The sequence below is a fragment of the Ursus maritimus genome, unplaced genomic scaffold, assembly GCF_017311325.1.
Source record: "Ursus maritimus isolate PB19 unplaced genomic scaffold, ASM1731132v1 scaffold_19, whole genome shotgun sequence".
Lineage (NCBI taxonomy): Eukaryota > Metazoa > Chordata > Mammalia > Carnivora > Ursidae > Ursus > Ursus maritimus.
The window spans coordinates 48,070,634-48,092,333 of record NW_024424341.1 but is presented as its reverse complement, the minus strand read 5'-3'; the positions used below and the strand labels follow the sequence as shown (position 1 = coordinate 48,092,333).

The 21,700-nt window shown below is 41.5% G+C and overlaps 1 protein-coding gene across 1 annotated transcript; it reads left to right on the top strand.

The window, feature by feature from the left end:
• Positions 1 to 2,197: 2,197 nt before the first annotated feature.
• LOC103657333 (zinc finger protein 665-like) lies at positions 2,198 to 13,601 on the top strand. Its single transcript, XM_008684780.2, has 3 exons — positions 2,198 to 2,227; positions 6,489 to 6,615; positions 9,865 to 13,601. Exons 1-3 carry the CDS (start codon positions 2,213 to 2,215, stop codon positions 12,186 to 12,188), a joined length of 2,466 nt encoding a protein of 821 aa, XP_008683002.2. The 5' UTR covers positions 2,198 to 2,212; the 3' UTR covers positions 12,189 to 13,601.
• Positions 13,602 to 21,700: the final 8,099 nt, after the last annotated feature.

The following is a 21,700-nucleotide window of genomic DNA, read 5'->3' as shown; positions in this document are numbered from 1 at the left end:
CCTGCTCCTGTCACCAGCATGTGGCACGGTTGATCGTTCCCTCTTCCTTGAAAGACTGATTTTCTTTCCCTTCTCTGCTGAGCTCTGCACCCCGTGTCCGTGTGTCTCTCCATCTCTGCTAGGATGTCTGACACGCGTCTGCATCTTAATTTGTCCAAATATGGTCTTGACCTTTTCTAAAGGTCCTGTACATCTTGGTTAAGGGCCATCTTGTACTTCCTGGGACTTAGATACACGTCTTGGCATGAACATAAAATATGTAAGAAATTACATTATTCGCAAGTGTTAGTAAGATAAGAGAGAATTAAGTGTTTACTTAAAATGACAGGAAGAATACACAGTTTCTAAAATTCTTTAGAGATGTGGGAGGCAAATGTTGGAAGGCCAGGCCCTTCCCTATCTGCTTCCCCAGGTGCCTCTCTGACCTCCTCTCGTGCTGGTCCCCTCCTCACCCTGAGGCAGCCATGCTGGCCTCTTCCGCTTTCCTGGGTGCAGGCTTGCTCCTGCCCAGGGCCCTCCCAGGGCCTGTCCCTCTGCCTGGAACTGTCTGGCCCCTCAGATGCAGGTGGGAGATACCCTCCCCCAAGTCCTCAATCTGATACCACTTCTCAGGGGAACCTCTTGGCCCGCTCCCCCCCATCTCTGCCGCCTGCCCTGCATGTTCCCTTCTGCCCCTTCCCCTTCCAGGTCTGGGTCCTGGTGACAACAGCCTCCAAGGGGAGAGCAGGTGGGAGGTGGCATATCTGTTAGGATGGCTATCAGGAAAAGATAAGAGACAACAAGTGTTGGTGAGCAAGTGGAGAACAGGGAACCCTTGTGCGCCGTTGGCAGGAATGTAAACGGGTGTAGCCATTTTGGAAAACAGTATGGAGTTTCCTCCAAAAATTTAAAGTAGAACTACCGTCTGATTCAGCAATCACACTTCTGGATCTGTATCCAAAGGAAATGAAATCAGTATCTTGAAGCGATATCTGCACTCCTTTGTGCATTATGGCGTGTATTATTCACAACAGCCAAGGTATGGAAACAAGCTAAATGCCGACAGAGGAGCGGATAAAGAAAATTTGAAACATATGTATACAGTGAAGTATTATTTGTCCATAAAAATGAAGGCAATCCTATTTACGACAACCTGGATGCACCTGGAGAGCATCATGCTAAGTGAAATAAGCCGCATAGAGACAGGCAGATACTGTGTGATCTTGCTGACACGTGGAACCTAAACACGCCCAACTTCTGGAACCGTAGGCTCGATTGGTGGTTACCAGGGGCTGGCAGGTGGGGAAAGTCGGGGAGGTGTTGCTCAGAGGTCCAACCTTCCATTTGTAGAATGAGTAAGTTTGGGTACCTGGGGTAAAGAACAGTGACTATAGTTAATCATAAGTATTATATACTTGACGTTTGCCTAGAGAATAAATCTTAAGTGTTCTCACCACACACGTGCACACAATGGTAATTGTGAGGTGATGGACGTGAGTTGATTGTGATAATTGCTTCGAATGATCACACTGTACACCTAAATATACATAATTTTTGTCAGTTACACTTCAGTCAAGCTGGAAAAGAAAAAACAGTGGGAGGTGCGTTGATCTTGCCTCTTCTGGGTGGTGCTCAATCCCAGCTTCCTATGAGATTGCGCAGGCATTTTGCAGATATATCCTTGGTGCCCCCCTCATAGATTCCCCTTCAGATAGTTGGGGGGGTGGGGAGCAGCCTCGATAATATTCGAAGTGCCCCCCGGTGTTTCTGATCTGTATTCGGCATTAAGCACCAAGGCTCTGGGCCCTTTGTGTCTGAGGCCTGAGATCTGGGCTTAGGGGGAGTGGGTTTCTGCTCTGCAGGGGGTTTGCAGGGCAGGTCTATGATTTGAAGGGGAGGGTCAGGGCCCCCGAGGTCCCCACTGCTGCGGTGTTAGGGCTTCACCAGGAAGGGAGTGTTATCTGAAGAAAGGGGTGGCAAAGCTCGCTTGCTGGTGTTTGCGTAGGCGTGTATTGTCCGTGAGCCCCTCTTGTGGCAGTGGGCAGCCGAGGGCCATCTCTCCCGCGGGGGGAGCATTGCCCTGTGTGTGTGGTTGTGGCATAGGGTGGGATATGATCATTCTAAGCATTAAACCGCATATTTTCAACTTTCAAGGTTGACTTCTCAGACAGACTCATGTTGCCTGAGAAACAGATTCAGAAAAGGAGGAAGAGAAGAGAAAGAGGAGTCCAGAATGGCTTTTTCTCAGGTAAACTCATATTTTTGGTTGATGTTCTGTTTCTCCTTCCTATTGGACTTGCTGATCTCTAAAAGTACCCTTGACACATGCTCGTTTACACTCAGGCCTTCCCTCAGTCCCATCTCCACTTAGATGTCTTCTCATCGTGACCCAGTGGCGTGGAGCCATGAGGAGACTCCATGGGGCGCATCATGACGGGCTTCACATGGGCGTAGATTGGAGGTGGGTGTGGGCCCTGTGGCGTCAGCGCAGTTGGGCAGCGGGGATTGTTTAGGGCCACGTCTGGATGCGCTGTCAGCTCTTCGTACGCCAGGGTAGAAGAAACTGCACATGGAAGTCATGTATTAATGTCCCCAAATACCTGGTAACTTCTAGAAAAAGAGACCAATTCAGAGAAATCTGTTCTGTTATTATACTACATTTGAAGCTGAACAAGTAAATCACTGCCTTCAAAATGTTAGTGATTAGAGGTGCCTGGCTGGCTCGGTGGGAAGAGCATGTGGCTCTCTATCTCGGGCTTGTAAATTCAAGCCCACGCTGGGTGTAGAGATCACTTAAATTAAAACAACAACAAATGGGGCGCCTGGGTGGTGCAGTTGTTAAGTGTCTGTCTTCCGCTCAGGGCGTGGTCCCAACATTCTGGGATCGAGCCCCGCATCAGGCTTCTCTGCTAGGAGCCTGCTTCTTCCTCTCCCACTCCCCCTGCTTGTATTCCCTCTCTCGCTGGCTGTCTCTATCTCTGTTAAATAAATAAAATCTTAAAAAACAACAACAAAAACCAAAACTCAAAATTTTAATGATTGGGAATGGAATGGAAAGTGTTTTATTCATCATCAGTTTTAAAATAGGAAGTCAACCTTTTCGAATTTGGATGGGTTTTATTTCTTTTTCTTGGTAATTTCTGTGGCTAGGGTTTCCGGTACTCTGTTAAAGAGTAATGCTGAGAGTGTGAAGCCTTACCTTCTTTTTTATCTTAGGGAAAAAGCTTTCCATCTCTCACCATTGAGTATGTTAGTGATGTGCTTTTCATATATGGCTTTGATTATGTTGGGGTAGTTTACTCTTCCTGGTTTGTTGAGTGTTTTTATCCTGAAAGGTTGTTGAATTTTATCAAAGACTTTTTCTGCATTAATTGAGTTGATCAGGGCTTTTTTTTTTTCCTTCATTCTATTAGTGTATTGCATTGATTGATTTTTGCATGTTGAATCATCCTTACCTTGGAGGAATAAATTCCACTTGGTTATGATGGATACCCGTTTTAATGTACTACTGAATTTGTTTTGCTAGTATTTTGTTAAGGATTTTCGATTTGGTATTCATCAGGGATATTGGTCTGTAGTTTTCTTTTGCTCTTGTGTCTTTATCTGGGGTTGGCATCAGAATCATGCAGACTTCATAGAATGAGTTTGCAAGTGTTCCATCTTCAATTCTTTGGGTGATTTTTAGCAGGAGATGGGTTAATTCTTCTGTAAATGTTTGGTAGAATTCTTTAGTGAAGCCATCTGGTCCTAGGCTCTTTGTTGGAGATTTTCGATTCCTGCCTGCATGTCCTCTATAGGTATAATTCTGTTCCCGTTTGTTACTTCTTCATGATTAGGTCTTGGTAGGTTGTGTGTTTCCATGAATTTACCCTTGTCTTCTGGGTTATGCATTGTTGGCATGGAATTGTTCATAGTACCGTCTTCGAGTCCTTTCTAAACATTCGAAAGGACTGTGTCATTAGTTGTAATGTCTCGTCTTCCATTTCTTTCTTTCTTTTTTTTTTTTTAAGATTTATGTATTTATTAGAAAGAGAGCATGGAGAGGAGGGGTACAAGGAGGGACAGAGAGATTGTTTAAGCAGACTCCACGCTGAGTGTGGAACCCCACGTGGGGCTTGATCTCATAACCCTGAGATCAGGACCTGAGCCGAAACCAAGAGTCGGACACTTAACTGACTGCACCCCCCAGACGCCTCTGTGTGTGTGTTTGTTTTTAACTTGGTCTAGCTAAGGGTTTGTCAATTTGTTAATCTTTTCAAAACCCAACTCTTGATTTGTTGATTTTTATATTTTTTATCCTCTTTGCTGTAATCTTTCTTCCTTCTGCTAAATTGGGTTCGGTTTATTCTTCTTTTTCTGCTTCCTTGAGGTGTAAGATTAGATTTCTGATTTGAGATCTTTCCTCTTGTTTAATGTAAATATTCACCATGTAGACGCTCCTCTCAGTGCTGCTTTCACCATATCCCTACATTGGGATGTGTGGTATTTTCATTTTCATCTGACGCTTTAAAAATTCCTTGTGGTTTCTTTCTCGACTCATTGCTTAAGGATGAATTGTTTTAATTTCCACATTTGGTGGATTTTTCTGTTTCCGTTTTGCTGTTTGTATTTGTTTCAGTTCACTGTGGTTAGAGAAGATGCTTTTTATGGTTTCAGTCTTCCTAAATTTGTTGATATTTGTTTTGTGGCATGACATGTGGTCTGTCATGGAGAATGTTTCATGTGTGCTTTAGAAGACCATGTTTTGCTGTTGTTGGGTGGAGTGTTCTCTCTGTCTGGTAGGTGCATTTGGTGATAGTGCTGTTCAGGTCCTCTGTTTCCTTCTAGATCTTCTGAAACTGCGTATTGAAATATGTTACTGTTTCCTTATATACTTGGGGGCTCTAGTGTTATATGCCTATGTGTTCATAATTCCATCTTCCTGGTGAATTGACCCTCTTATCATTATAATGTCCTTTGTCTCTTGTGACAGTTTTTGTCTCATAGTCTCTTTTGTCTGATAAAATATAGGGACCCCTGCTCTCTCTAGGATCCCACTTGCCTGGAATATCTTTGTCCTGCTTTCATTTTTAGCCTATTTCTGTCCTTAGATCTGTGAATTTCAACAGTTCCAGCTCTTTGACTCTCTCTCTCTCTGTTTTTTCCTCCTTCAGCCTCTTCCTCTCGTCCCTGCTCAGGCATGCTGTAGGATGGTGAATGTCAGGAGCCCCGGCCAGCCTCTTTCCTCCACCATAATTTCTGAGGAAATGCATGCAGTGTTTTTCACTTGAGTCATGACATTTGGTGAAATGTTCTTGCTTAGTGATAATTTTTTCCCCAGTTTCCTTTTTGTCATTTTTTTCAAGTATCTATTACTGCGATTTTTTTAAAAATCTTAATCTGTTCAGTTAGTGTATAACACTGGTAACTCTTCTAATCTTGAACCATTGCTTTATTAGTGGAATAAATAAACCGTTTGGCTTTTGTTAATGCTTACATACCTACATTTAAATGGTTAAAATATAAATATTTTTGAATTCAGGTATTTTATAGAGACTGGAGTTAAAGTATTCTATATTTTTTTCATGTTTGTACCATCTCTTTACCAGCCTACTATACAGTCATATTGACAAACTGAATTAAGTACAATTTATAAATTGTCATTTTCCCAAACATGCTGAAATACATGTGAATAAAAAAAATCATTCAAAATTATGTTGAGAAAGAACTCTTCTCATTTCGGTTAATTCATGTTGTTTACGCGTGTGTGCACAAGTGCGTGGATGTGAAAGTCCGTGGTTTTTGTAAAAGACGTCATTTTGTAAATTTCATATTTTTTGGCAGTAGAAATTAAATATATTCCATGGCCTTCAGTTCTTTCTATACTGTCAGGCTAATGATTTAAATAGTAGAATAGTAGTACGAATAGTAACATTTAGGGCTGCCTCAGTGACTCAGTTAGTTGAGTGTCTGCCTTTGGCTTAGTTCATGATCCCAGGGTCCTGGTATCGAACCCTGCATTGGACTCCCTGCTCAGTGGGGAGCCTGCTTCTCCCTTTCCCTCTGCCTGCTGCTCCCCCTGCTTGCACTCTCTCTGTCAAATAAATAAAGTCTTAAAACAAACAGACTTCCAAGTTATTGCCGTTGTTACCCTCATCACAGTTTTTAGATCCACTATGAATTTGTCATCTGAAGATAGCACTCGTGTTCTCGCTCGTCTAGCTATCACTCAGCATGTAGGACATATTATCTAATACTTTGTAGAGACAATGCAGTATTGACTTTTTATGTGTCTGCTTTATGTCATGCATTGTCCACATAAATGAGAGATCCACACTTATTTGGAGGGCATCATAATCCTTACGGGAATGCATAAGAAATTAAAATTAGAGACACAGAAGTTGCTCACAATACCTTAACAGGGATCTGTTGAACACTCACGTTACCAAATTGTTACATACACTTCTCTCTTCTCATTTTGTGTGAAGAACTTTCCCATGGCCTTTTGGTGAAGTGTGTTTTCATTTCAGGGACGGTTGACCTTCAGGGATGTGGCCATAGAATTTTCTCAAGAGGAGTGGGAGTGCCTGGACCCTGCTCAGCAGGAGTTGTACAGGGACGTGATGTTGGAGAACTACAGGAACCTGGTCTCCCTGGGTGAGGAAAACGTTCCTCCAGAAGTGGGGGTCTACCCTTGGGTATCTTTGCATTTTCCCTTGTCTGTCTTCTGGGGGCCCCTGTCCTGCTTGACTGAGATTGAAGCCCTGTTGACTCAGAAATGAAAAGCCTCATAATGTGGCATCTGGACTTCTACTCTCTTCTTTCTTCAGGGGTTGTTCTAGAGTTTAAGAATGCATAAAACCATATGGCAAACTTAAAATACCCAGTTTCCTGTTTTCTTCCCCTGTGCTTTTGATTCAGTAGTTTTAGAAGACAGCTATAAATCTGCGTGTTATACTGTTGCCTGTGCTCTTAGGAAGCAAGCAGTGGAGGAGTTTGTGATACATTTGTTCTAGATCCATCTGTGATATCCTCTCTCCTCAGCTGAACAAAGAGCTAGGATTGTGGAAAGCCATAACACATCACATTCATGTTCTTTTCTTCTTATAAGCAGGAATTTCTGTTGCTGATCTGAATATTATGTCCTTTTTGGAGCAAGGGAAAGAGTCCTAGACTGTGGAGGGCAAAGAGCAAATAGCATAAAACCAAACGGGTGGGAATGTGTGACAGGTGGGAACACAGGGAAGAGCTCAGAAGGGCAGAGAGGAAGCCTCACCACTAATAGTGTTCGAGAAACTCTGCAATGGGAGAGTTCTACGGGAAAACAAAAGCTTCTTTCTTGTGAGCTCTCGGACGAAATTTTTCTCCTCGCTGGTATATCACTCAGTCTTCAGACGAGTCACTTTGGTGGCGCAGCTGGTTAAGCATCTGACTCTTGCTTTCAGCTCAGGTCATGATCTCACACTCGTGATATTGAGCCCCACGTTGGGCTCTGTGCTCAGCAGGGAGTCTGCTTGTGATTCTCCTTCTCCCATTGCCCCTCCCTCAGCTCTCTCGCACATGCGTTCTCTCTCAAAATAAATAATAAAATCTTTTAAAAAATACAAATTAGTCCTGTTGATGGTATGGAATATTGCATATTTTATGGTACACTCAAAAGTTACTTTTGTTTAATAAGAGATACCGACTTTGTCATGTTTGTTATGAGATATCCCTTTGCATCATATTCTGTATGTTTTCATTTTGCAGTTCTCAAAATTTTGTCTCTGATCTTAGTAAATTTTCAAAGAATACACTCTGAGCTATATACATTTGGGGCTAATGAACTGAATAACTAGAGGGCACTGCATAGATAGGGAATTGCTCTGTTGTTTGGCTGTTACATAACTGTAGGCAGGAAATCATAATTGTGACTTCTGACTTCTTTCTCCAATTCCTTTGTAACGTATTTTTCTGACCTGATATTTTAGAAGTCAGTGACCTCAACATATTTCCCAGTTTTCCTATTGTGTGCTCTTCTAGAATAGAAATCTTTCTTCTATTTTTATTTTATCTTATTTATTTAGAGGGAGAGAACATGTGAGTGGGGGGAAGGGCAGAGGGAGAGATTTGAAAACAGACTCTGCAGTGAGCTTGGAGCCTGGCACAGGGCTCGATTCCATGACCTGAGATCATGACCTGAGCCAAAACCAAGAGTCAGACACTTAACCAACTGAGCTACCCAGGTGCCTTGCTTTCTTTTACTTTTGAGGGGAAATGTTTAGAGCTCCACAGAGTACAATTTTCTATAATTTGGTTACTTATTATTTATTGCTGGTTTTATCAAGGGTTACTAGAATATTTTATTTATTAATTTTTATTGTGATTTACAGATAGTTTATTCAATATAACTGACATGTACCACTTGTTAATGTTGTAAAATGCCTATATTTCATGAGTACAGAGAATTTTATAACAGGTATTTGTAAAATTTCATTTTGTAAACATTGTTTTATTAAAGTTTTCATTTTCTGGGGTGCCTCGGTGGCTCAGTCAGTTAATTGTCTGCCTTCAGGTCAGGTCATGATCTCAGGGTCCTAGGATCGAGCCCGTCATTGGGCTCTCTGCTCAGCAGGGAGTCTCCTCCCTTTCACTCTCCCTCTGTGTTCTCTCTCAAATAAATAAAATCTTTAAAAAAATTAAATTCTTCATTTTCTCAATGCTGTATTTGTTTTGCAGTGCTAGGTTGCCATTTATTTATATTATTCATCAGATAAGCTTGTTCTGGATTACTTACCATTGTAATAGATTATCTGGTCTTCAGCACTTATTTATATACAAGTATACAGAAAATTCTGTGTAGTACTTTTTTCTCTGTTATGAGACATATTTACTGCCAATTGGTATGTGCTTTGGGATCACGGTGAAAAAAATACCCTGTCTTACAAGTGTTGGTGAAGATGTGGAGAAAAAGGAACCCCCTTGCACTGTTGGTGAGAATGCAGTCTGGTGCAGCCACTGTGGAAAAGAGTATGAGGTTCCTCAAAAAGTTAAAAATAGAACTAAGATGCAGCAATTGCACTACTGGATATTTACTCAAAAGTTACAAAAACACCAATTCAGAGGGATACAAACACCCCTATGATGATAGCAGCATTATTTACAATAGCCAAATTATGGCAGTGGCCCGCGTATCCATCGATAGATGAATGGATAAAGAAGATATGTATACAGTGGAATACTGTTCAGCCATAAAAAATGAAATCTTGCCATTTGCAACAACATGGATGGAGCTGGAGAGTATAATGCTAAGTGAAATACGTCTGTCAGAGAAAGACAAAGAGCATATGATTTCACTCATTTGTGGAATTTAAGAAACAAGGCAAACAAGCAAAGGGGGAAAAAAGAGGGAAAGAGACAACCAAGAAACAGACTCTTAACTATGGAGAACAAACTGATGGTTACCAGAGGGGAGTTGGGTGGGGGATGGGTTAAGTAGGTGATGAGGATCAAGGAGTGCACTTGTCGTGATGAGCATGGGGTGATGTAGGAATTGTTGAATCACTATATTGTAACCTGAAACTAATATAACACTGTACGTTAACTATCCTGGGATTAAAAAAGAAAGAAAAATACCCTTTCTTTGAGAGCTAACATAATTTTGTACAGCATGAGTATTTTTGTCATTGGGTGTTTGAAACTAGGCTATCCTAAAATTAATTTGTATTACAGATGAGCCCTCTTTAGTAAAAAAAAAAAAAAAAAATCCTATCCCTTTAATGTTACTAAAATTTTGAAGATCATGGGAAGTTTTATAACTGTGTTCAGTATAAGTATTACTTCTGTTGTAATACTATGTTTTCAACATGGAACGTTTATTTGTGAACTATAATTAATAGGATACCTATGGCTCTTTATATCTTATAGATGTCTCTCCTACACATGTGATGAAGAAATTACAACCAAAGGAGAACAGTAATACAAGAGAAGTATTCCAGACAGCGATGTTGGAAAGGCATGAGGGCCATGAAATCAAAGATTTTTACTTCAGGGAAATCCAGGAAAACATGCATGACTTTGAGTGGCAGTGGGGAGATGATGAAATAAATTACAAAGAAATGTCCGTAACCCATAAACACAGTCTCACTGATAAAAGAGATCAGCGTGGTAAAAGTGATGCGGGAAACACGCATGCTGTAAATAGACTTGGATTAAGTTTTGGGGGTGAGCTACACATGTTTCAGACTGAAGGGAAAGCTTATGAATGTAATCAAGTTGAGAAGTCCGTCAACAATGGTTCCTCAGTTTCACCACTTCAGAGAATTCCTCCTACGGTCCAAACCAACATTGCTAATAAATGTGGGGGTGATTTTATTCACCCTGTGACACTGACGCAAGAGCAGAAAGCACATAGGGAAAAACCGTACAAATGTCATGACTGTGGAAAAACCTTTAATCAGGGCTCACACCTCACTAGACATCAGATAATCCATACAGGAGAGAAACCATATAAATGTAATGTATGCGGGAAAGTCTTCAGTCAAAATTCAAACCTTGCAAGTCATCAGAGAGTCCATACTGGAGAAAAACCTTACAAATGTAATGAATGTGGCAAAGCCTTTAGTCAAAATTCACACCTGGCAAATCACCGGAGAATACACACTGGAGAGAAACCTTACAAATGTAATGAGTGTGGCAAAGCCTTTAGTGTGCGCTCAAGCCTAACAAACCATCAGGTGATCCATACTGGAGAGAAACCTTACCAATGTAATGAATGTGGCAAGGCTTTTTGCCAAAGTTCAAAGCTTGTAAAACATCACAGAATTCATAGTGGAGAGAAACCACACAAGTGTAATGAGTGTGGTAAAGCTTTTATCCAAAGTTCAAGCCTGACTGACCATAAGAAAAGTCACACTGGAGAGAAACCATACAAATGTAATGTGTGCAGCAAAGCATTTATTGTGCGTTCAAGCCTAATAAGCCATCAGGTGATCCATACTGGAGAGAAACCTTATAAATGTAATGAATGTGGCAAGGCTTTTATCAAGCGTTCACACCTTAAGCATCATGAGAGAATTCATACTGGAGAAAAACCATACAAATGTATTGAATGTGGCAAGGCCTTCAGACAATGGTCTGACATCAGGATTCACCAAAGAATTCATGCTGGAGAGAAACCTTTCAAATGCCACGAGTGTGGCAAAGCCTTTACTCAGGGCTCACACCTCACTAAACATCAGATAATCCATACAGGAGAGAAACCATATAAATGTGATATATGTGGGAAGGTCTTCAGTCAAAATTCACACCTAGCAAGTCATCGGAGAATCCATACTGGGGAGAAACCGTACAAATGTAGTGAATGTGGTAGAGCCTTTAGTGTGCGGTCAAGCCTAACTTACCATCAGGTAATCCATACTGGAGAGAAACCTTACCAATGTAGTGAATGTGGGAAGGCCTTTACCAAGCGTTCACACCTTAGGCATCATGGGAGAAATCATACTGGAGAGAAACCATATGCATGTGTTGAATGTGGCAAGACATTTCGGCAGTGGTCTGATATCAGGATTCACCAAAGAATTCATGCTGGAGAGAAACCTTTCAAATGTAATGAGTGTGGCAAAGCCTTTACTCAGGGCTCACACCTCAGTACACATCAGATAATCCATAGAGGAGAGAAGCCATATAAATGTGATGTATGTGGCAAAGTTTTCAGTCAAAATTCACACCTAGGAAGTCATCAGAGAATCCATACTGGAGAGAAACCTTACAAGTGTAATGAGTGTGGCAAGGTGTTCAGTCAAAATTCACACCTTGTAAATCACCGGAGAATCCATACAGGCGAGAGACCTTACAAATGTAATGAGTGTGGCAAATCTTTCAGTGTCCGTGCAAGCCTAAGTAAACATCAGGTAATCCATACAGGTGAGAGACCTTACAAATGTAGGGAGTGTGGCAAGGCTTTTAACAGGGGTTCACACCTTAGGCTTCATGAGAAAATTCATACTGGAGAAAAGCCATACAAATGTATTGAATGTGGGAAGGCTTTTAGACAATGGTCTGACCTCAGGATTCACCAAAGAATTCATTCTGGAGAGAAACCTTACAAATGCCACGAGTGTGGCAAAGCCTTTACTCGAGGGTCACACCTCACCAGTCATCAGATAATCCATACTGGAGAGAACCTTACAAATGTACTGAACGTGGCAAGGCTTTTAGGGATTGCCTTAAACTCAGCGTTCACCAAATAGTTCATATTTATAAGTGTAACAGATGTGGCAAAGTTTTAAATTAGTACTCTTCACTAGATATGAGTAAATATCCGGTAGAGAAACACCAGATATGATTAAATATCCACTAGAGAAACCACACAAAGTTAATGTATGTGGCAAGGATTTTATCCAAAGATCAAAAATTGGGGAACGTGCTAGAGCAATACCTTATAAATGCAACGATTGTGGCAAAGCCCTTACCTTGAGTTCCAAGTATGTTGCAACAACAGAGTTCATGTTAAGAGAGACCATGTAAATGTGGCAGAGCTGTTATCTGGGCCTCACAATGACATCAGAATACACATCTTTCAGAGAAACCACACAAAGTAACGTGTATGCTAAGGTTTTATCCCCAGCGTCAAAACTGGAACATCAGAGAATATATGTTGGAGAGCTACCTTACAAATGTAAAGAAAGTGGTAAGGCTTTCATCCAATGTTCATGCCTTTGGAGTAATGAGAGAATTTATGTAGGGGAAGCTACACCAAATATGCCGAATGTGGAAGTGCCTTTAAGGAACAGTGTGCCCTCGGGATTCACCAATGATTTGATACTGGGCAGAACTCTTATAAATCCGATAAATTTTTTGACCAATCCACAGACCACACATCAGAGAATCCAGGAATAACTGGATATAACTGGAATAATTGTCTTTAGTTCTCTGCGATTAACCTGAGATGTTACTGCAGAAATGTGTCCAAAAATGTTGAGATTCCTGTATCATGGGAACAAGGACGTGTGGAAGTAGCTCATTATTTTCTGTGTACGAGGTATTTATTTACTTGAGTTTTCTTGAAAAGGCTACATTACTGTGAGTTTCAACCTGAAGTTTGAAATCTGTTGATCTTAAGCTTCGCTTATAGGCCTTTCCTGATGGTCTCTGAAGAGGAATCACAAGATGAAGGAGCCTACTTCTTGGGTGTGACTTATTTATGTCCTCGTTCCCTGGAACAAGGACACTGAGTTGTCAGATTCACTATTGTATGAATTCGCATTGGGGAGAGGCAGAGAACGATGCAGACCTCCATATAAGCCATCATGCTTGTTACATTCAGGGCCCCCTTCTCTAGATGAATTATAGGGACTGGACTTGTCATGGGAGGACAGTGATAGTTTGTTCACTAGGGACTGATTATGTGGTAGAAGCAACGCAGGGGAAGATGTTAATAACTGTTCTAATCTGTCAATGACAAATTGATATATTATTATTGACAGATTTCCCTTTTCTTGGAAATTGAAGAGAGCAGTTATCTAAGAAGGCAATGGAATGGAAAGAACTGGGACAGTATGTGCACAATTCATAGTTAACTCCTGCCATTACATTTTGCTATTGTTTTCTTCAAAATGTATCACAGCTCTCATGTTGTAATTAATAAAGTTTAAATAATTTCCCCATAACTCTGAAGGAGTCATGTTCTTCTAACACAGTTTATCCCACCTGTGTGGGGTACTTTGTAACACACACTAACCGTGCACCATTAGGCTCTCAAGGGTGAAGGAATCTCTGACAATTTCTCTCCATGATGGAATCAAAGAACAGTTTGGGGATTATATACTTAGCACTTGCGTTATTCTCTACATACTCTGCCCCAGGATGTTTATGTGGCAGTAATGAAAATGCCGTAGCAGTGCAAGTTCAGGACTCTCATCCCCTAAAGTCTGCCCCCCATTCATGAATATGCGCCATGTGATTACATTTCTTCATGTGTCTTGTGCCCAAATACAACCATGGTATGCACCTTGACTTAAATAAAGCAAAAGTAGGAACGTAGGAAACATGAAAAATTCAGAAATAAAATAATTTCAGAAATATGGCCAAAAATAATCTATTTTGAGCTTGAAGCACTCGTGAAATAATTTAGGACAAACAGTATATAATGGAAACATCTGATAGATAAACTAGAAATTTCATGTATACACCCTCCACCTTTTTTGTTAATTTGCGCTTGTGGCCATCCGCTGGAGCAGGTGGAACCCTAACCAAAGTTGGGTTTGGATATTGAGACTGGTGATGCCATGCACTACAAGCATTACGAGAACACGTGTTACCTAATGAAGATTTCTAGGGCAGGCACGTAGACTTCCAGGCTGGTCCAAAAATGATTCGAGAGAACAGGAAATGGGGACTGGTTTGGTGTGTTAAGGTGGTTACTGGGTGGGGTTGGGGGGAGGGTACCTGCTGTGGTTTGAACTTCAGCTGGCATCAAAGGAGGGAGCACGTAGGCTTTTTTTATCATCTTGCCCAGATGGGTAGAATAGAGGTGGTAGTGAGCCTTAAAAGTATCAGTAGTTGGGGGGCACCTGGGTGGCACAGCGGTTAAGCGTCTGCCTTCGGCTCAGGGCGTGATCCCGGCGTTATGGGATCGAGCCCCACATCAGGCTCCTCCGCTATGAGCCTGCTTCTTCCTCTCCCACTCCCCCTGCTTGTGTTCCCTCTCTCGCTGGCTGGCTCTCTCTGTCAAATAAATAAATAAAATCTTTAAAAAAAAAAAAGTATCAGTAGTCAACCATCAAGAAATGGATACTCTTTAGTAAACCTGAATATTTACTCTTGAAATTCCTGATTTCTTGGTTGGGAAAGACAAAATTTTCTTCATGCTAATAATTTATTACATTCCCTTCCCTCTACACATAGGTTCCATTGTATGATATGGTTGTTGAAAATGCTTATAAAATACTATTTAGATAAATTGCCTTAAGATGTATTGACATTTTAAACAAGTTGTTTGGAAATGTTTATTAGATAATAAATATTACTAGAAGCAATTTTCCAAATGATTTTAAAAGGTCAATTTCGAATTAGGGTCTTAAGCAATATGTTACATGATCCATTTTCAACTGTAGTAAAACCTTCCTTCCTTCCTTCCTTCCTTCCTTTTTTTCTTTTTTAGATTTTATTTGACAGCACAAGCAGGAGGAACAGCAGGCAGAGGGAGAAGGAAAAGAAGATTCCCCACTGAGCAAGGAGCCCGATGTGGGGCTCAATTCCAGAACTTGACCTGAGCCAAAGGCAGAATGAGCCACCCAGCCCCCCCCCCAATTTTTTCTTAAATACAATTTTTCCTTCCACACACTGTGACCCAGATTATATGTTTAGTTTACATTTTCCCCCATTTTACACCAAGGGATACAGAAACCAGTGGGTTGTTTTGAGACTTTTGTGACATGAAAATGAACATAAGGCAGTGACAGGTACAAAGTAGGTACAAAATATGAAGAGTTCTTTCAGGTCTTAAGTGAAGTAACTTTAATGGCCAGATGGTTAACTGAAATCTCTTCCTAGAGATTTCTAGAAATTTTTGTACAGTCGTTTGGTTTTTCTACATATACAACTTCAAAAATGTTCCTAGTGATGCTGTGACAAATTACCACACCCTGAATGACTTAGACTAACAAGTTGATTCTCTTACAGTTCTGGAGGCCAGACGTGTCACACGGATCCACACAGCACTGTGCTCCTCCTGGATATTCCAGGTCAGAATTTATTTCCTTACCTTCCCACATCCGGAGGCTGCTTACATCCTCTCCCTCGTGGTCCCCTTCCTCCATCTTCAAAAGCCAGCAGCCTCGCATCTTAAAACTTGTTTAGCTCTGCCCCTTGGCTTCCATCCCTTCACCAGCTTCTACATGACTAACTCTACCTGCATCCTTCTTATAAGGACCCTCAGGACTCTATCACACTTACCAGATCATCCGGGATAATCTCCCACCTCATGATCCTCGCCAGAGCACAGCTGCACACTCCCTTATGACATTTACAGTAACACCCCATGTTACGGGCATGAGGACATGGCCATCCTTTGGGGTGGGGGCGTTATTCAGTCTACCACAACCAGGATGTCTTCTGCAAATGCTTGCACTGTTTTATCTTCCTTTTCTCTTTGTCACTTTTGTTTACTCCTCTCCCCTTGCTTCACTGGCTAGAACGTCTAATAACACATCAAATATCAGTGGTGAGAGTGGACATCCTTGCCCTGTTCCCAGCCTCTGGGAGAAAAGCATCCAGTCTTTCACCATTAAGTATGATGTTTGTTATACGTTTTTTGTAGGAGTTCTTTATTGAGTTGAGGAAATGTCCATCTGTTCCTAGATTTCTGAAAGTGTATACTGTACATGGGTGTTAAGTTTTGTCAAATGCTTTTTCTGTATCAATTGACAGGATCCTGTGATTTTTCTTCTCCAGCCTGTTAACATTGTGGATTACACTGACTTGAATTTGAAACTGCCTTCTGTCCCTCAAATAAACCCATTTGGTCATGGTGTACAATTCTTTCTGGTGGTGTTGATTTCTACTGCTAATATTTTGCTAAGAATTTCTCATCTTCATTTGGGATTTAGTTGGTAGTTATCTTTTTCCCTGTTAATTTTTTGTGTATTTGGATATTATGCTAATACCAACCTCACAAATTCAGTTGGGAAAAGTATTGCCTCTCCTTCTATTTTCTGAAAGAAATTGTGTAGAATTTCTGTTAATTCTTTGTAGGTTTGATAGAATTGTCTAGTGTTGCTGTCATGACTTTGTTGTATTAACATTTGTTAAGTAGAGCCCTAGATGTCAGATGGTGAGCCATGGTTCAATAAAAGACTATAAGGGAGAGCGAAGTGGAGAAGTTTATTACTCACAGATCTGGGGGAGCTATTCTGGACACCAGTAGGGGTCATGTGAGGAGGTTAAGGCAGGGTCCAGGCAGAGACCTTAGGGCAGGACCTGGGGTACATGCATTTATTAGTGTCCCTCAATGGAATGCTTTGGGGTTCTGGGTTAAGGCCATATTGGTCAATTCAAACCAAACACAGCAGGGTTTTGGTAAGCTTTTGGGGGTGTGTGGGGGGTCGTATCTAAAGGGCTTCCAAAGGGAAGGCCCTGGGAGGTGGGGGAGAATATATCAGGAACCAACATTTGCCTGTGACTCTGTGGGCTCTTATCTAGGGAGGAGCTAGTGTCAGTTCAAGATCCCTGCGGCCACCTGGCCACATAAAATGGATGATAAGGCACCAATATTAGCTAAACTCTCACCACTCACTATCTGTGCCTGCAGGTTTCTTTTTTGGAGGGTATTTTAAGATTACAAATTTACTTTTCAATTCAAAGTATTCCTATGATAGATTTCACATGGGTGATTTGTGGTAGGGCGTACATGTAGAGGAATCAGTCCATTTCACCTAAGTTTTCAAGTTCATGCATGTAGAGTTTTGTATTCGACCCTTACCATCCTTTTGATATCTGCAGATTCTAGAGAAATAGTCCCTGTTTAATTTGTTATGAATAATTTGTGTTTTCTCTTATTTTCTTAGGTGGTTTTGCTAGTGGATTGTAATTTTATCGATTTTTTCAGTGAACCAGCTCTTCGTTTTATTTTTCTATTGTTTTCCTATTTTCAATCTTACTTTTTTTTTCTCTTTATTATTTTCTTCCTTCTGCTTGGTTTGTGTTTATTTTTGTCCACTCTGATTTCTTAACTGCAATTTAGATTATTCTTGGATATTTTCCCTCTTTTCTAACGTAAACATTGAGTGCTATCAATTTCCCTCTCAGTGCTGCTTTAGTTATACCTCACAGATTATGACGTGGTATTTTCATTTTCTTTCAGCCTGCGCATTTCCCTTGAGTCTCCCTCGTTGACCTGTGGATTATTTGAAGGTAAGTTGTTTAGTTTCCAAGTGTTCGGAGATGTTCCTGGTAGCTTTCTGTTTTCGATTTGTAGTTGGATTCGACCGCGGGCAGTGAACACACTATGATTCCATTCTTTTGGATTTGTTGAGGGGTATTTTATGGCCCAGAATATAATCTGTCCTGGCATATGTTCTTCAAAAAACAAAACAAAACAAAACGTGTTCTCTCCTGTGTTTGGGTGGTGTTGGAAAAATGCTGATTAGATCCGGTGACTTGACGCTGGTGTAAAATTCATCAGTGTCCTGCTGATTTTCTGTCATCGTTCTGTCAATTATTGAGAGACCTGCACTGAAGTCTCGGGCTGTAACTGCGAATGTGTCTATTTCTCCTGTCTGTTTCTATCCGTTGTTGCTTCACGTATTTTGCAGCTGTTCTTTGGTGCATATACGCTCAAGATAGCTAAGTCACCTTGTTTGAGTGACCCTTTTATCATGATGTACTCTCCCCCTTTTTACTCAGTACTTTTATCCTCTCTGCAATCTATCTGGTATTAGTGTAGACCTTCCTGCGTTCTTTTGCTGTTTACATGGTATAAGCTGTACTATGCTGTTGACAGTGCGGGTCAGGTAATCCTCTGCTGTGTGAAGCTGTCCCGTGCATCGGAGGCTATTTAGCGGCACTACTGGCCTTTCCCACTAGATACCAGTAGAACCACCACAATTAGGACATGAAAAAACGTCTCCAGATCTTGGCAAATGTTTCCTTGGCAAATGTGATCACGCCTGTATGTCACCCCCACCAATAGAAAGATCAGGAAAGCAAAAGATAGTAACACGCCACTTTGTTCTCAACTGCATTTAACACAGTATTACAATAAAGACCTCGCATCAGACCTGAACAAGCTGATTTGCAAGCAGGATTTAAGGATGTAACTTTGCCTCATCTCCAATTGGTGAAACTTACCATTAAGAAATACGTGGAAGGGGGCGCCTGGGTAGCGCAGTCTTTAAGTGTCTGCCTTCGGCTCAGGGCGTGATCCCGGCGTTCCGGGATCGAGTCCCACATCGGGCTCCTTGGCTGGGAGCCTGCTTCTTCCTCTCCCACTCCCCCTGCTTGTGTTCCCTCTCTCGCTGGCTGTCTCTCTGTCACATAAATAAATAAAAAATCTTGAAAAAAAAAAAAATACGTGGAAGGTCCAGGTGCCGGGTGGCACAGTCAGTTAGGCGTCTGACTTTTGGTGTCGGCTCAGGTCATGATCTTGGCGTTGTGAGACTGAGCCCCACGTCGGGCTCTGTGCTCAGCACGGAGTCCACTTGAGAGTCTCTCTCCCTCTCCCTCTGCCCCTCCCACTCGTTTTCTCTCTCTTTCTCTCACAAATAAATAAATCTTTAAAAAACTACTTTGAGGGTTCAGGGCAAGTTAAAACACAAAATCATGGCAAAGTCTAAACGAAGGACATGGCCTAATGTCCTTTGAAGTAACCTGCAGCTGATTAAAGTGTCTCCTGTGGAATTGCTCCTTTTGGACAAGATGGCTTAGTGAGTAGAAAGCACAGGTATGGCTCTGCTAGAGGGCCCTGAGAAGCTCAAAGACCCTGAAAGAAATCTGGAGTTCAGCATGTCTTGCAAAACATGGTAGTCGTAGCTAATGGAAAATGTAGCTGTTGGGTATCACATAAAGTGCTATTTAAAAATATCCTCCTGGGGCGCCTGGGTGGCACAGCGGTTAAGCGTCTGCCTTCGGCTCAGGGCGTGATCCCGGCGTTCTGGGATCAAGCCCCACATCAGGCTCCTCCGCTATGAGCCTGCTTCTTCCTCTCCCACTCCTCCTGCTTGTGTTCCCTCTCTCACTGGCTGTCTCTATCTCTGTCGAATAAATAAATAAAATCTTTAAAAATAAATAAATAAATAAAAATATCCTCCTGTTGACAGAGCACCAAGTTTGTAATACAAGGGAGCTGTGATCTCGTCAGTGTCCAATAGTCTTTGGGACTCAGCAATTTGATGGGAAGGAAGTAGCTGGGGAAATGTTGTACAAGGAAGGCAGAGTTTCTAATACTCTGGCAGGTGTAATTAGCTGAAGTCAAGAACAGTGAAACACAAAGGATGAAGGACTGGACAGCTATTCTCAGGATAAAAGCATTTGCTGAGGAAAGGATCACTCCTCATTCCTACCCGTTTGCTGTGGACCAGAGACTACTGGGTCCCTCCTTTTTCTTTTCTGAATGGGAGGGTTTGTTGAGGTTTTTCTCTGTTCCACCGTAATGTGTTATGAGCGAGGACTCCACATGAGGTTCTCAACCAAGAGGAATCTCACGAGACTATTACGACACCCTCCCATGTGACTGAAGTCATGTTTGGGTAGAACTTTTTTTCTTTTGGGACAAAGGTAAGTGTATTTTGTGTAAACAAAGAAGGGGAAATTATTTCTGGTAGGAGCCATACAATCATATATTGTAAGATCATTTCCAGTTAATTATCACCCTCTTGTGAGAGTATGCATGTCTGCTCTTTGACTTAGGTAACTCTTCTCCGAGGGGATTACACTTCTTGCCCAATTTATAGCCAGCTTGGTCAATTTGATGTGAGTAGAATGGCATATTTTAATGTAAATATGAGCTTTAAAAGCTTTGTTTGCTCCTTCTAACACTCTCTTCTCTCTTGTGCAAGAATGGTATGTCCCACATACACTGAGGTTTTACTCCGAATCCCAGACTTAAATGACAGAACCAAGCAAAAGGTGAATAATGATAGATGTGACATGAGGAAGAAATAGATGTTTGTTGTTGTAAGACCATAAGAATGCAGGGAGATATATCTATATCTATCTATCTATCTATCTATCTATCTATCTATCTATATTTATCAGAAAAGCTTCTGGAAAGCTGACTGGTACTTTCAATCACCTTTTCTTTTCTCCTCACCCATCTTAACCTCCCAAAGTCATTATCTCCAGTAATTGTACCACCTTTGAATTTGATAAAGGATACGGATGAACAGTCAGATGAAGAGATACATAGAATGAGGTCTGGGAAGGTCCTCAGTGCAGAAGCTCGTCCCCGTGGAGTTGGGGTGCGTCACCCTCCTGGAGTGGCTGTGTTCGCCAGGCTAGAAGCTCTCCAAACCCCCAACTATTAGGATTTTAAGGAGACTTCCCCACATATGCATGACCAGTCATTAACTCCATTTCCAGCCCCTCTCCTCTCTCTGGAGAAAAGGGGATGGGGCTGAAGATCCCAAGCTTCTAATCATGGCTTGGTCTTTCAGGCCCACCCAGGAGCCCACCCAGAGTTGCCTCATTATAACAAAAGATGCTCCTAGTACTCTTATCACTCAGGAAAAGATAAGGGTTTTAGGAGCTCTGTGCAGGAACCAGAGGCAGAGACCAATATACGTTATTTTCTATTATCTCTCAGTTCTGTAAATGTCAATTAGGTCAGTTTCCTTGACATTCATGTTACAATTGTCTAGGTCCTTATTTTCTCTCTACTTGTTCTATTATGGAGAGAAGGGGCATGGAAATTTCTTGACTGTGGATTGGTCTGTCATTGTGGTCCTGTCCGTTTTTTCAGGGGGTTTGAAGTTCTGCTGCTGGGTGTATGGTTTAGGATTCTCATGCCATTCTGGTGAATTTATCCCTTTATGATTATGAAATAGATTTCATTATCCTTGGTCATATTATTTGCTTTTTAATCAACTTTGATCTTAATATAGCTACTCTATTTTTTTTTCTTTTTAAGATTTTATTTGACAGAGAGAGACACAGCAAGAGAGGGAACACAAGCAGGGGGAGTGGGAGAGGGAGAAGCAGGCTTCCTGCTGAGCAGGGAGCCCGATGTGGGGCTTGATCCTAGGACTCTGGGATCATGACCTGACCT